Source organism: Nylanderia fulva, unplaced genomic scaffold (assembly GCF_048542155.1).
Source record: "Nylanderia fulva isolate GAGA-0341 unplaced genomic scaffold, ASM4854215v1 Scaffold18, whole genome shotgun sequence".
Lineage (NCBI taxonomy): Eukaryota > Metazoa > Arthropoda > Insecta > Hymenoptera > Formicidae > Nylanderia > Nylanderia fulva.
Window position 1 is genome coordinate 1,243,774 of NW_028190055.1, and position 17,467 is coordinate 1,261,240.

The 17,467-nt window shown below is 32.7% G+C and overlaps 1 protein-coding gene across 3 annotated transcripts in view; it reads right to left on the bottom strand.

Annotated features, from left to right (window-relative positions):
• kay (transcription factor kayak) overlaps positions 1-16,376 on the bottom strand; it is a 34,163-nt gene extending 17,787 nt beyond the window's left edge. Inside the window, exons 1-2 of one of the 3 annotated variants that reach the window (XM_029312438.2) lie at positions 16,225-16,376; positions 14,188-14,355 (exon numbers count right to left, since the gene is read on the bottom strand). In XM_029312438.2, the coding sequence (XP_029168271.1) occupies positions 14,188-14,319 (132 nt within the window). In that variant the 5' untranslated portion in view covers positions 14,320-14,355; positions 16,225-16,376. Of the gene's footprint in view, positions 1-5,863; positions 6,265-14,187; positions 14,586-16,224 lie in introns of those variants that run through there. The other 2 variants (XM_029312439.2, XM_029312437.2) reach the window with 2 other exon arrangements.
• Between the last annotated feature and the right edge of the window lie 1,091 nt (positions 16,377-17,467).

A 17,467-nucleotide genomic window follows, 5' to 3' on the forward strand; every position in this document is an offset into this window, starting at 1 on the left:
CCCGGGCCAGTTTATCATGCCATCATACTCGGGAGAGCCTCGCTTTGAATTATGGGCCCGCTCTTAACTCCTCGATTCACCTATTTCTCTCCCCACAAGTGTTACGAACATCTCTCAATCCGACATATATATATAAGAGCCCTTTTCTCTTCCTTCAAGAATCCAGATCTTATCTCCTCCAACTATACCACGTTTTCAACAAAGAGAGAATCCATTAGACAGCGAATAATGGCGTCGTTTCTACGCGACGAATTATTATGTGGAAACGACCGCATTAGATATTCATTAGTAAATCGTCCGAGTAGGAAGAGCGTGACGTTGGAAAATTTTAGAATATTATACATTGCGGAAGACATTATGAGAATGTGTATTAAATATCGCATCGGTCAATATTAAATTAATCGTCGTTTAATTAAAGAAAATTTGCTTAATCGACCGATAAATTTATCTCATTACGTTCATATCGAATAAATTTTCAATTAGGCGGAAATTTAAATTAAATGTTTTTCTAGAGAAAATTACATTATATTATTTATACAATATTATATTCATATTAAATTGTTATCTTATTAAAATAAGATTAATTTCAATAATATTCATAATAAAATATACATCCATCCAAACTTTTATTTCGCTGAAAGCATTCAAAATTTTGCATCTCAATGTCTCTCACAAATTTTTCATCTATCTTATATTCATGATATTTCTGTGGTGTATTGCGACTCGTGGTATTAAAGCGGTACAAACGAATACCGCTTTAATACCACGAAGTCGCAATACCAGAAACGACGAGAGAAACGGCGGGCTTTCGGTTGACGTTATTAGAAGATATAATCCCGAGTGTGTGTGACGCATGAGCGCGGCTTACCATAATCCGGTGTGTGTGTGTGTGTGTGTGTATACCTATATGTGTGTGCACCGACCGGTAATAATATTATTACGTTAATCAGAGTCGCATACTATCCTCTTTGTCGGTCCCAGGTAAATCAAAGGCGCAGTTAGCAGACGTTATTATCGCGACACGCTTAACATAGGTGACGTATCATCGACGGTGTTATGACCTTGCATCGCAGAAATTGGCTTACCAAGCAAGAATTATGAGCGATAACTTGCTTGAAGTATCGTAATATGTCAACTTCTTTGTCTTTTGGAACTATTCGTCCGATCGATATTATTGGATTAATACAATGAAAAGTTTTAAAATACTATCGATATATCAAATGTACATTTAATAACTCAAAATATGGTTATTTTGAAATATTGTGTTAACTTGTTAACTGATACTGAAATATTGAAGCTTCATGTTTTTAATATATATATATATTAATATATAATGTTCAAAAATAAATTTTTATATTATTTAAGGCACTCACTCTATTTTCTTGCATGGTGCATTTATAGAATATATGAAAGCAATCGATCATTCATTAAAACAGAAAAATAGTCAACTATGCACATTTAGCGCGAGGCAATATTTGCACAAGTATTTCAACATCTGGGCGATATTTAGTAAGATAAGAAAGCACTTCTCGCGAACGTAGGAAAGTTCGCAAGATTACGCAAAGAGGTCCAGCGCTCACTCGGGGGAAAGTATTGAGCCAATTGACGTCACTCATATGCGAGATATCTTTCTGCGAAATCAAGACCTTCTTTCGAGGTCGACCACACCGGATCACTAGTTCGTTACGCGCCGTAAAAAATCCTTACAAGAGAGACTTAGAAGAGGTACACGCGCCGTTTCCTCTTTCGCAATCGGCGCCATAAAATAAATTGAGCGCATATAGTGTTGCAACAAGGGGAATCTCGATAGATCGAGGTAAATCGTTAGAAAATCTACTTTTTTTCGAGAAAAAAAGATCACGCGGGTTCTCCTTTAATTTACGTTCTATATTTAAAATAAATATTTAAAATCAGTTTTCCCTGCTGGTTTAGAAAAAAAATTGCAATTGATTTCGTGACGCATGATTAATTTTGATGTCGAAATAGCGATCGTATTTTTAATTGAAAGAGAGAGAGAGAGATATATATTATTTCGAAACTGAAAAAACAAAGAAACTACTTTGACGAGAACCTTGAACAAGTTTTCCTCCTTGTCGGAGCGATCGACTTCCCGGAATGCGAAGGCGAACTTGCGGCACGACTCGTTCGCAAGTGCCCGACGATACATCCTCCTTCTCGGTATCGGTCTATCTCGCTCTCGGGCACAATCGACATGTTTATGACTCGCGAATAATCGTGGCGGGCGTCGCATGTCACTACTATGAGGCAACGTGCACGCGACACGTGCGTGGATTTTCATTCATAAATCGCCGGCGAACTACGCGCGATGACTCATTCGCGCCCCGCCTCTCGCGAGACGCGAAACTTATTAGATAAGCGTGTCTAAAATAAAAAAAAAGAAGGAAAAAAAGAACGTTGGAAATTTCTACGCGCGACGTCGCTTCTTAACCGATCTAGCTGGTGATCCATATTAAAAAGAATAAAATAGACCAGATAGATAGGTATAAGCGGTCATGCATAATAAAAATAATCTGGAAAGAACAGTATTTTATCGACAACTGATATAAAATAAATGCAAGTAAATTTTTTATATAAGTAAAACTTTGCCGTTCATAAGAAATGTTTATATAGTGTCGAGAAAGCAGGAGTTTTTAAATCATATGACTTTTCAGTCTTCAAATGAATAAAATGAGCTTAGTAGTTAATGTGATAATGTGAATTAGGTCTTAATGGAGTTTATGATAGGAAATATGAAGTATGCATTTTTGGAGACATAGAGAAATTCTTCACATATTTAGATTTGCGGGTTGCTATTCAGAATAATGCGGTCTCTCTCCATCTCTGGCAATTGTGCTTTACGGAAGAGATAAATAACAAGGAAACAGCTAAGAAGCATTTTCTTAATACCGAGAGCAGGATGACACCTCTTGCCTTATGACCTATACGTATTGCTCTCGCTAGACTTAACCCTGTCTTCAATGAAACCTTCTAATTGGCGGGTTAACGAGCGTTAAGTATTCGCTTCCTGTCAGATTTAACTGCTTTCCTTCGGTTTCTTGCAAACAACGTATGCAAGAATTCCTAAGGATTTTCTCTTAATGATTTACTAAACGTGAAAAGATTTTTATCTATTTATAGGTATATGTTAATATTTTTATAATCATTTTATAATCTGTAATCTTGAAAGATATTCAAATTGGTTTGGTGTATCTAACGATATATATCTAAATTTGACAAAAAGAATAATAATCTTTGAATTTCTATTTAATGTTATCTAAATAAAAATTAGACATTTGAGTTGATAAAAGTGAAAATTTCTTAAAAAATTAATCTATATAAATCAACAAAAAATTCGTTAAATAAATAATCCTATATATTATTCTGAAGTATTTGGAGGAATGTGCTGAATTCTTGCGTTCTAGGGTCAAAGACTAAGAATACATTTCCTCAAAAGGCGGAAATTATTTTGGAAAGCATGGTAGACTTCTTACATAATAGACTTACTTAGATAAACATCAGCTTCAAGGAAGACCTTTTCTAGTCGTAAAAAAGCTATTAGGGTAAAAATACATTCAGCGATAAGAGATAGTTAGAAAACTTGTGGGCACTATTCGAAAACGTTTCTTTAAATAACTTCAAAATACATAAGTGAGAAATAAATTGTGGAAAATTATATTCTCCATAATTTTTGCTATTTTTAGAATTGCACTAAGTTCATTTTGTAATTACTGTAAATAAATTAAAATAGCTATGTCTATTTTTACTTCTTCCAACATAAATATATACTTTTTTATTTTATTCAAAATATTCATTTTTTATTAAATAATTTAATTGTAAAAGTATCAAGTTTACTTTGAAAAATGATTAACATAAATTGTATGCTTTCTTACTTCTGTTTCAAGCTGAAATAATCCTTTTTTTCATTACAATAAAATTACAATAAAATGTTACTTTAAATATAGATCATTTTCCTTTAAATAAACTATATAAATCGCGCGTTATTTATTTGTCAAGTTTGTCCGAGATATTTTCGAACTGAATAAGAAAGTGTCATTTAGCGATAAAGCGAGCGAATGATGTGTACGGCGAATCGAGATTCGTAGAAATCGGAGTCGAATGAAATCGGTGGGATCGGCAGGTGAGAGCGACGCATCAAATGTGATAACTCTCTCTCCCTATCTTTATCTTTCTTAGTCGCTTCTTGGAAAATTTAAAATAAACATATCCTCACACGTATATTAGCTCGATTATTAACTTAATTGTAAACCGTTATTATATAAAGCTCTTTCTTTCTTCTATACCTGTTTTCGTGACATTATTCGTCGACATGAAAAAGCACGTAATTATTAACCGTTTCTTATGATTGTACGTATTGTCCACTCGTGCATGCTAAGCTGGATTATTCTTAGAAATAATAAAAAGCCGATTTAAGTAATGAGTTCAAAGAATGGCAACAGATTACAAGTTGCGATTAGTATGAGCCAAACTTGTAACATGATTAACATTAAATGCGTAAATAAGCATGTATATTACTTGTGCTTGATATTTTAAAAAATATTAGAAACAACTACACAGTCATAATAATTAAATCCTGTCTATAACAAAATAAAAATATTACATGTAAAGTTTTTGCGAAAGTTTGAATTTTGTTCAAAGTATAGAACGAGATAATTAAAATACAAACAAAGAGAGATCAAAGTTTATATTGTATAAAATATGATTTATTAACTTGTTATTTTAAACAAGAGCTATTTTGTTATTCTAAATAAATGGTTTTGTAAAAACAAGACATTAAACATTCTTTCGCCAGATTATCGTTTGTGGTCCTAAATTAGTTTGCAGTTTCACTCACATTTCTTTGTTTGAGCGTTTTAAGCCCTATTGTGTGTATTTATCACAAAGTAGAATTACAATGTAAAGATATAAATTTCCTCATCCTCGACACGCGTTTTCACTTAAAAGCAGCTATCCATCGGTATCACCTCTAACAATAGTACGGCACATTTATCTAATCAGTGCGTTATTTTTGTCGATGCCGAGCACTGTAGATTGCCTCACAGGCACGTCTAATAAATATCCTACAGAAAGAAAATCCTGTCATTTAATGAAGTTTTAAAACATCCGACGTGATTATCGTCGGACGGGCTTCTCAGACAAAGAGAGTTGGAGAAAAATAATCTGTTCGGTTAGCTGATTTTCTTCTCTTTTTTAAAAATGTAAGGAACATCGATTGTAATTCACCTAGCCACGATTCAAGTTTTGGAGCGCAGCCATCGTTTTAGCATTATCGATCCAACCTTGAACTGTGACACCTGCACGAGAAGCGCGTAATCGATGATTTGTGTGCGTTAAAAAATCGATTATGTTTTCACTTGCACACCGTTATTCACGCGCGACATGTTATATAATGTATTTTATCGCGAGTAATTATTTTTATTTGTTTTCAAAAACTCGCGATTTAAACCGTAACATTATAATATTACATTCTAAGGTTCTGCATTTTAAATATTATCTATATTTTTATATAAAATGTGTATTAAAATAATTCATAAATCGTTTTATACCAACGATGTGAAAAATATAAAATATTTAAAATATTTATCAAGAAATTTCGATAAAAAAGCACTTTATGTATTTTAACATTCAAATTTTGCAGATGAAAGACGCGCTTGTTTTCGAAATTATGAAAATTAATTAATTATATCCAAATAAAATTTCAATGTATCAAGAAATTCTAAAGATACATATTAAATTTGTATCCGCGCGTGTTTTCTCAAAGACGAATGATAAAAATAATAGGCAAAAGGTTGAGAGCATCTGATTCCCTGGCCAAAATCCTACCGCGATCGATAGCAACCCTTACCATGGCATCCTCCTTCATGATCTGCCAACTGTCTGGGACGGTCGTAATCGGTGGATACATGGAAAACATCGTGTAGTTGTGATCCTCGACGATATTGTCGTAATAGCCGGCGCTGGGCACTCGTTGCGTCATCATGTACTCTTTGTGTTTCAGCTAATTTCACTCCCGAAATCAAAGCGCTTTGAACTTCTCGCGAATTTCGACGACTATCTCCGTTAAAATTGATATCGCACGAGAAAAGAAACTTTGTCCACGAGAAGGAAGGAAGTGCGTTCTCGCCGCGAGAGACTGATCCTAACGCGACGACGAAGAACTCGACACTGTCACAAAGCTCGGTTTATCGACGAGTCTCTCTAATCGCTTACTTTGAGTTGCGCGTGCTTACGTACGTCTGTCGACTGAGCCCGCCAACGTGACTGAGTAACTATATAGAAAGCCGACCGACGGTCTCTCCCCCACCAATTCGCATACAGGCGCGCTCCGCATGACGTCATCACCATCTTGATTGCTGATTCGCGCGATAGCGAGCGGCCAATCAGCCTCGCGCGTCTCGATGCTCGTTTCGACGACGATTTCACGGAATCGAGGAACGCACGGGGAACCGGAGCCCCTTTTCTAGGTACACCCGCGGTTAACTTGCATAATCGGATAAATCGAGGGGATTCATAGGCGACAATTTTTGACGGCACGCCGGAAGCGTGTAAATTGCGAATCGCAATTTGCACGTTCAGGATGTGCGTTCAAGTTGGCGAAATTGCTCGAATCGATGGGGGTGATCCGAAATTTTTCAGTTTTCTATAGTGGGAATAGAGAAGGAATAACTACGCGGAGAGAGAATTTTCTTTTAGAATTTTATCGTGAGACAATATGCTACTGGAAGAATTTTAGAAGAGTTTCTCTGATCATCCATATCACGATCAAAAACTTATTTTGTGGCAGATGTTTAATCAGAAAAACTCTTATAAAATTCTTCCAATATCAGACGATTATCATGATGTTCAGGGTAAATTTTGAAAGAAAATTCTCTCTGTGTAGGCATTCGAGTTAATAAAATTTTTCCTTTAACGCTAAATAATTCAATTTAATCATCGACATTGTTTGAATTTTTCCCTCCCTTTTTCTCTCTTCGAACGTGCATGATACGTGTACTCTCTACGTCACGTCAAATAACGTATTACGCGATGATTAGCAATGACTCACTGATGCTGACAGCAATTTTTAAAATAGGCGTGCGAATGCATTATATCGCAGAAGAAACCGTGTTTAACAATAACAATCCGCCGTGCACGTGCGCAATTCTTCTTTCTCTCTCTCTCTGTCTCTTTATCTTTGTTCTTTGCCGCGTTTCACGAGTGCACTTTCTGCGTGCAACGAACCCTCCTGAAAAGGTACGGGTTCTCCATCGTAAAATACGTTGTAATTTACAAGCTGTTTGTACGCGGATATTTGCCCGACGACTTATATACATCCGTTCTTAAAATTACAAACCAATGAACGAGAGAGGGGCAAAAAATTATTTATCTGGGGCAACAACATATCGCCAGATCTGTTTATGCAACAACGAGTGCTCTTGCGCTGCAACGCAAGCGAGGAACGTCTAATGTTTGCGACGCAGTTTAGGACGTACTGAAAACAATCCGAATGCTCCACGTGTGCTTCGTATTGTTAACTCAATTAATTACTTTAAAAATGTGAGGCTATTGTATGAAATATCCAGATAATTACATGCATCTACGCGCAGCGCGAAACATATTTTATTATTATATGCGATGTAATTTTCATGTTATTAAAATTTAATATTTTTTTTTATTTATTGATTCAAGAAGTATATATTTATTTTTTTTATTTTATTTATTCGAATATTTAGATAGAATGTAATAATTTTTTTTTTTTTTTTTTTTTTTTAAATATGAAATTAAATCTTCGATAATTTAAAATTTGCTTGTCTGAGAATAAAGATAATAAAGTCTAAAACAAATTTAAAAAAACATGTATTATAAATTTTACTAAATTATTATTGGCTCTTTTCATTTATATCTCTACAAAAACATTTTTTAAAAATTATATACAAATCGGAACGAAAACGCTTGTGTATCTAATATATATTTTTATTAAAAATATTCTAAATATTTAAATCACAAAATTAAAAAGAAAATGTTTTATATACTTTTATTTATTTTATGCTTTCAAATAGATAAGAAATTCCAATAGAAACTTTTTCCGTTTGCTTACAAATTGATATGCTCTTCAGTCGTTAAAGATTTATGATCCGATAAACGAAAATTATGCCTGTTTGTCAACGAAAAGCAGCTATTTAGAAAATGTTCAAGGAATGTCAAATGCACTTTGCACTTGGCACTAAATTTCCCAACGCATGCACATTTCTGACAATCATATACATATACTTGTATACTTTCATATACATATTAAGCATGTTATTTATTGTTAGAGAAAATTGTCAAATTTTATTATGTATTAAGGTAACTTTTTTTATCGATATAAATTAATGAAAGTAACATTATTTAAATATTTCCAAAGTTAATATTTTGAGATTTTTTAAATCACAAAGAAAAAAAATTAAACATTTCAAATATATTTTCAGTTCGCAAAGGTCGTGATATATCAATTCACTTAATTGCTCTTAAAGAACAATAGCACGTCTTGACCTAGTTACCTTACGAAACATTTACTTTTCCTGATTGCCTTTTAATTGTTTGCCTAATAGAGATAGTCCCGAGTAATGGAAACCGATTTCACCCCAGACAGCTACATTTTAATCGCCAATGTTAAGAGTAAAATTTGAAATAGAAGAAATATTTATAATAAATTATCTATAAAAACTTAAAAGTACCATTAGATAGATTGTGACTATGTTCTTGAGAGAAAATATTGTTAACTTAAAATTATCTGAGGTCTACATTATTTAATGTGAAGTGATAATCTTATCATCCTCTTTAAGATAAGTCAAAACTAAACTTGAAACAGATAAGAATTACAAGTTTCTATAATATAAAATAAATAAACAAGGTTTTTTATATCGTCATAATTAATAGCTTTAGATATATCCCTCTTATGTAATGTTTCCAATAGAAAAGAATCCAATGGTTTTTAATTTCAAATAAAAATTAAACTAATTTTTATATAAAATTAATTTAGATGTGTAATAATTTAAAGCTTTATAAAAAGAGTCGCATTAAGTCTAGATAATCGTTATCGCACTTCAAACTTAGACAATAATATTCGACCAAACTTTAGTTTTATAACCGATAAAATCTTATTTATTTACTTTGAATTTAAAAACATTTGCGTATATAATTAATTGAAATAATCATCGAAATTTTATCAATATCATAGTTGGCTGGCGCGAACTAAAATTGAACAATTTTTAAATATTTATTATGCAAAATATGAGCATATACACTTGTAATCGTACATTATTGTTGTCCATTATTAAATATACATATGGATTCTCGTTTGTTTGTTCGCTTTGTGGAACGAAAAGAGTTCATTGTCTTGACAAATGAAGACCCACGCGCCTTAACGAGCACAACGGGGTAACGAGAACGAAGATCCGCGGAGGATCGGCTTTGTTCACGCGACAAAGAGATATTTTAATGAGGAGGTTGCAGCTTGGTCGGTCAATTGCGCGCGTGCACGGATGACAAACGACGCCGAAATTCGTACGAGGAAAAAACTTTCGATCCCACCCCATTGCCACCCGGGAAAGTTCTGCCGACATTTTCGATATTCAAGAGAGAAGCCACAATGTGGAATAAATTATATAGTGAAAGACCGTGAATCAGCCAGTTCTTTTTCGTGCGGCGCGCGTGTCTGCATCTTTTAAATACCACCCGCACAAAGGAAAATCTGACTGATGCAAAATAAATTTGGTTCCACGCGAGAGCAAAAAGTGGAAAGATCAGTAACAGTCTGACACAGGCAGATGCACTTTCGTTCTCCCCTGTGGTCACATTATAAATATTATTTGCATTTTATCGCTCGAATCCTCCGTACGAACTCTATAATTAATAGAAGGAGAAATAATTAGGTGACAACAGCTGGTGCAAGAGTTACTATCTGGCAACATAAGCGTTATTGCGCAGCAGTAGAATGCGATTCGTGTCGCTGCGAGTGCGTATGCGTGCATATGTTGCACGCGTGTTTTTAAATGGTCGAGCCGTCACAAAACGCGCGGCGGCTCTTTACAAAACAGCTGTTGGAAGTGGCCGAAGCCGAGCACGCCGAGCGAAAATGTTAGCTTAGCTAGATCAATACCATCGCCATCCTGTTTACACGCGGGGAATGTATATAGGGTGTCTTATGCAATTAATGGAAGGGAGATATGAGATTTTATTCTTTTCAAACTTTCAGTTTCGCCTCATCCAAAATTTCGAGAAATAATTACTGTTGTATATCATTTCTCAAATTTAAGAAAGGATTGCCTTAACATATTTTGATTATTTTGCAACTGTCTTGTAATTGCCACAAAATGAATCTTTGAATCTAAAAAAAAAATTTGCTCCAATTTAGATTATAAATTATTACAATTCTTTTGTCTATGCTTCTGATTCTTAATTAAGAAAAGTTTCTAATTTTCGATATTTATGAATAAAATAGTTTTGGAACTGTTTTTGTAGCTATAAAAAAAATTAGTATTTCAACGTTTTACTACGAAAACTTCATTTTTTAAGAAATCTATAATAGTATAAATTTATATTCTTTAAAAATTTTTGGCCAACTTTGAGACACCTTATATAAGGGAGAGAAACTGGCATTAACCCCCGTCGATGCCACAGAGATATTGTCTGTCGCGACAAAGAGAATTTTCTACTTCCTGTCTGCATCTATAAATATACATACCATGGCGTCGTAATAAATCACAGCGCAGATAGACACGAATACTGTTATTATTAAATAAGTATATTCTATACGGAATAATGATGCGATTAACAACATGCTTAATAAACATTTTTTACATTAAACGTCTTGCAACGTGCATAGTTTTGCTAAATCATAGATATCGTAAAAAATAAAAAGAAAAATAGTTTGTTACGAATGTTGTGTCATTTTTTACATAAAAAATTTTATACAAAGAAATGGATAATTTTTCTGTTATAATATCAAAAACAAATATTGTATAAATATTATTAATCGTGGATGCTTTGTACACTAATAAATAATTTAATAGTTAATTATACAAATGTCTTCTCCTTTAATAAAAATATTACTATATTGAATACCCTATTCTTGATTGGAAACAATAAAATTTTTTTCGATGAAAAGTTTAAAGCTTTGGCACATGTCTAGACAGAAAAGCAAACAATTCGTTGTCCGCAGTTCAGGATCAAAGTCGTACACTCTGTCGTATGTCAAGATTGATCATCGAACCGCATCGCAACAATGACGCATCATTCATAAACCGCAGTTCGATAATTCGCAGAAAAGAAAACGGTCGACGTCTCGCATTTTAAAGTTCACACGAAGACACGTTCGTAAATGCAAACACTCGGCGATCTGAAGAGACCATTGATCTTTCCCGATCGGTGAATGGACGCGGCAATAAGAAAGATAACGCCCGATTGGATCGTTTCCGTAGTAACTCGGAGGTTTATTGGAATGGTGCATGTATAGTATGCACCTTAAAAGGACACCTATGCAGAACCGGAATGAAAGTTATACTTTGTGCAGGGATATGTTTAATTTATTTGCAAAGTCTATATGAATTAAAAATAGCAGATTCAAAATAGAATATAATAATATAAAAATTGAAGATATATATAAACCATTTGAGACTATAGTATTTTTCAAAAATTAAAAAAAAATAAAATTATTAGACTTCAAGTCTCCCAATAGACAACTAGAATTGTTATGTAATTATAAGAGAGCTACGGTTTTGGTCCTCTACATGATAAAATATTTCTATACCTGTGTAGACATCACATGCCTGCGGCAAATAGTGAAATATAACAATTTGCTTTTGATAACGTTGATGACATTTTCGCGCGACTACGGCACGTGAAAATATGTTTTTCATTCGAACTCGAGCAGTTCGGTTTATAGCGATGACGGCACGCGCTTTATAAATTTAGCAGCATGCCGCTTCTAATATTCTCGGATAAAGAAGCTCTTTGAGTGCAAAGTACAGGGACCACATTTGACACATTGTATTACATTGTAATGTATTGTGTGGGTGTGTTGAAGAATAATTTAACTCTCTTTTTCTACTTAAAAATGTAATGACATTAATAAACGCGTGGTTATCAATGTCTTGTCATATTAAATTTTATATCAAGCCATATATTGAAAAAAATTTGTTAACTTGACTAAACCTTTCAACTATGTAAATAACTATTTTGTTAATTGAACATATATTAGTATTTAAGTCAAATACACGTTTTAATAAATGTAATATATTTTATTTAATTCAAATGTTTTTATATGTTCAATTAAAATATTATTTAGTTGAAAAGTTTAGCCAAGTGAACAATTTTTTTCAGTGTAGGACATTTATTAAATATTTATTTGTGTAGAGACTATTTATTTAATAATTAAATTAAAATCTTTGAAATAAATAATATATAATATTTTAATATATTAAAAGTAAGATTCTATGAATTTTTATAAAAAAAAACAGCAGCATCAATAAAAGTCTCGAGAGTCCCTAAATAGCTTTAAACGAGAAATAAATTTAATTGATTTTATATCTCTTATAATTAGTTGTATGTTAAATATTGCAGAAAAATTAAATCCAAATGTGAGTATAATATCATAATTAATTAATTACGTTTCGTAATATTCCCATTGTATAATAAATATTAATTTATTTGATTCTTTATATTATGTATTCATGGTTAATATATAATCGTTTCATTGAAAATTTCGAGAGCACATTTTATTGTACTTCAAATGAGTCATCACGAGGAGTATTGACAAATAGCACTTATATATCTTGTCTATAAGAATTTATGTTTCTGTGAAATAGTATGCATTTTCCAGACGTGCACGCGATTGATGTGTCATAGTAGCTTATAATCATAAGCAATAGACCACGTAACTTTAAACGATTCCGCTAAACATTTAACGAAAAATAACATAAGGATTATATCACACCTATATAATTGTGTGTTTATATAATCGTATGCATCATCTTTCCTAGATTTATGAAGATAAATTGGATCGATGGTCCAATTTATAAAATATCAATAAATTCTTCAAACTTAATAATTGCAACTAAATGTATAAGCTATTGATAAATAATTTTCTGTCATTCAATAAACTTTAATCAGCTGAATTTTAAAGCTTGCACTTTATATTAATAGAAATTCAAGACTTTTTTCGACGATGAGCTAATTTAATTTAGTATACAGTTGTTAAAAGTGATGTAATATTTCGGATGTTTTACTACTCGAATGACTTGAATAAGTAATTATCGAGAGCTTTATTTATCTGTGACGTACATGTTAACAAAACATTTCAAGAAACATTAAATTGCTTTTTATCTCTGTAAACAAGATAAGAAAGCAATGTGTGATATAATATGTACTTTACTTCATTTTCATATTTTTATATATTTTTCCGAGTTTTATTTATTTGTTGGGGGGAAAAAATAAGATATCTATTATATTATAAATAATAAAAGTTTAGCAATATGAACCTATGTCATCAATTCAGAGATATACGTACTGAAAAAAAATTTGTTAACTTGACTAAATCTTTGAACTAAATTACTATTTTATTAATTAAACATATATTATAGTATTTAAGTCATGTTATATTAAATTTAAATATTTTTATATGTTCAATTAACAAAATAATATTTAGTTGAAAGATTTAATCAAGTTAACAAATTTATTTTTCTCAGTGTGGAATATGTATATTTATTTAGCCATGTCTAGATTTTTATTTTATTGAAAAATGTTACTTCAATATCGAGTACTTTAACAATTAAAATATTTCTTTCTTACTTAATTTGTATTTTTCTTTTCTTCATTAAAAATTACGTTTACAGTAGAAATAATATATAATTGCAAAAATTCGAATAGACAGAAGAAAATCGCGCATGCGAGTCTATCTTCTCTTCCATCAAGACTCGTCGCACTTCGCCATAAGCGTGCACTTTGCGCCAGGTGCAACGATAGCCGCTTTAACGCATCATTGTCACGCCGCGAGACATTACGTAATCGCACGATGATACCTCGAATTGATTGGAGTCCAACGCGACATACGTAATCTCGCGACGATCCAACGGCATCGCATTTGCATCAAAAAGGAGAAAAAAAAAAAGCACACACGCATACGTTTCATGCTCGATCGATGCTACTTACGTTATTGGGCAGCACGGCTGCATTCGCGATGCTGGAGAGAAAATCATGGCTGACGCGGGAGCTCTGCGAGGTCCCGCTGTCGCTTGACACGCTGGAGCTGTCGTACAACACGTCGGAGACGTCAAGCTTCATTCTTGCCGTTCACTTTCGCGGAATCCGCGTGAAAAACTGGGAATCAGAAGGTATAGCGATTATAACCTCTCAAAGATGCTCTCTCGCGATAGGAATGCAGATAAATCCGAGAGTGAGAGAGAGGGATGGGAAAACGGATAAGCGAAGATTGTCCCGGATGAATGTACGTGGAACTCGAAGGCGACACGCACGAATTGCGGGTCCCTTTGCTCGAAACTGTGTAAAACTGCACCCGATGGATGACTCATACGTGGGGGAATACCTCGCGCGCGCGTCTCGACGATCCGCGCTCGGCACCGCGGAGAGAGTCGAGGTCTCTCGAGCGCGAATGACGTCATGGGCTATTCCCGGCCGGCCAATCCCGCTCGAGCGCGACAGTAACGTGCCACTATGTCCGATAACGGGCGCTATCGCGCGTGAAACAAGGGAGTCCGTCTGTCGCGCGGCGCCCGGCTCATTAGAACGATTTAATCACTTCTCATCTCCCTTCTGCGTAATTATTTGCGACTCGATATTTTCATTATATTAAAATCTACGTACAAGGATATTAATGTATCATTGTTTTGAATCTTTGCACGTCACGTATATAATTAATCGAACGAGGATAGAAAATAATTGGTTGTTCATATTAAAAAAGATATATTATAATAAAACAAATATAATATATATATTACAATTGATAAATGATATTATAATAAAAGAATTTGATTTTTTATTGTTTTCTCTTTTTATATAGGAGTGTTTGTATAAAATATTAAGTATATTTAACTCTTTCCTCTCTTTGTTAATTAAAATTTTATATTGAAGAAAAAATATCGAATAAATGTTAGAAATAAAATTTTAGCTATAAACTAAACCATATATATATATATATAATTTGACGTCTGTGTCAAATACCAAAGATGAAAGTAGCGCCTTATTTTATATCGATATGATAATGTTGCCAAAAAAACAGGCGTTCTATATTTTTTTCAGAACAGGTTGAATTCTGAGAAATCGTTATATCTCGCGTTCAACACTTTATTACTTTCTCCAATCATGTCTTTCGTGATTTTTATGTCGTATAACTTTTGCACCGAATTTTTTTTAAAGAAATGAAGTAGAATAAAAAAACAGAATTTTTTTGTTACAAAAAGAACTTTGTAGAAATGATAACAATTTCGAATTAATATTTCTATTTTATTTTGATCGATGTATTGAATATTCATATATAGGCATTATGATAGCTGTGTCATATTTTACAAGATAATCTTACACTCTCGACATTCTCGCGAAGGACGCATTAAGAGGACACACGTGAGCGTGTGATTTCTTTACTCGAGCCAACAGTTGTTTTCTTTTTACGAATGAAAATAATATGGCCACGTGTTTGTTCGATGTTTATCAAATCAAACGCGAAAGAATGGCGCGTGATCGCGTCTCAAGATAGATCGACTAGATGTGACGTACGTGACATGTTTTATTAGAAGCGAACTGTGTGATTAGACCCATTACATTTAATAAATCAACGATTAAGCAATATCGCGATAATTAGTTATTATTATTATTATTATTATTATTATTATATTCCTTCCCGTTCTTATCTCAGTACGATCCAATTAGCGTATCATCATGGACGTCCGTAGAATTTTTTTCCAGAAAGAGATATGATTAAAATTTTTTTAATTTCTTGTTATTCTCTCCCAATTAAAAAAATTTTTCAATTGTTTTATTACTTTGTTATTTTAACATTTTTCATATTTTATAATATTTTTATATTCAATAAAATTGCAAATAAATTCCAGGATTTATTCATAAAAGCAAATGCTTAATTTTTTTCTGATTTCAAATTCCTCTGCAAATACCCATATATCACGCATATATTCCTATATTTACAATGAATTGATAAAAGATAAAGTATTTTACCTGAATTTTGCCGATGGCATCGATGCTTGGGCGAAAAGTCGGTAGCTCTTGATTGATACGAATTTCCAGCTAACGGTTAAAACCAGTAACGCATGGACGAAAATCTCTGGAGAGTGGACGAGATCCCGAGGAGTGGTAGTGGTGGCTTCCGAGAATCGCGGATGAGTCACGGAACGGTCGCGTGGGCGCGAGCGTCGCGAATGGGGGTAGCCGGAACATATCGGGAACAAGAGACGCGTGACTCACCGATCTGATATGTCGAATATTTCGTGCTCGCAACCTGCCACCTAGACTTAAGGGTGACCAACCTGTTTCACGAGCGCCACCGCCGCAAGCGCCACCCTCTGTCAATTGACATAACCATAGACCGTGGGAGCATGAATTACACTCCACGCGAGATATTTTTTTCTCTTTTTCTTTCTTCACAAAAAGTAGAAAGAGTAAACATTCTCTGTGAAACCTTAAGAGGATGTTGTGTTTTATTGATAAATATTATTTTTATTTATGTGTTTGTTGGCTATAAAAAATGAAAAATTCTTTGCTAGAATTAAAGTTTATTTATAATAACAAATTTGGGTTACTATTAATATATATATATAAAGAAAAACAAGAAATCTAAATAATTATAATTACAGTTTTCTCATTAATCTTTTGCATTAGGTCAATCTAATAATCTAACTTAATCGATAAGAAAACTGCAATTATCTAATAATATTCTTGGTTTTTTATGTACATATATAATAGCCCAAATTTGTTATTATTATGAATAATTTAATTCCAGAGTCGAGTAATAATTAGTTAATTAATTAAAAGTTAAAAAGTTATAATAACTTTTAACTTAGCTTAGTACGTATTATTTTTAAATTAAAGTATTATTAATTTTTATATTCATTTGTCATCAATTGTAATTACCAAAAAATATATTTCTATATAAAAATCAAAATTTCTTGGTTATAATTGTTATTATATATTTTAAAAGAATTAACAAACAAAATTCTAATTTAATATAAAAATAATATTTAAAAAAATTTATTTTTGATTTATTAACTTTAGTTAATTAATCTTACCTTAATTTTTTGTTCATGCAACTTTTAACTTAACTAAATTAATTTTATAAGCTAAAAAATCATTAGCTTACTAATGACTTAAATGAAAATAATATTTGTTAATAAAACGGACACAGTCAGCATCCCCTTAATCTTTTTCGTTGTTAAAACAGAACAACGAAGTCTGTTCGATAATG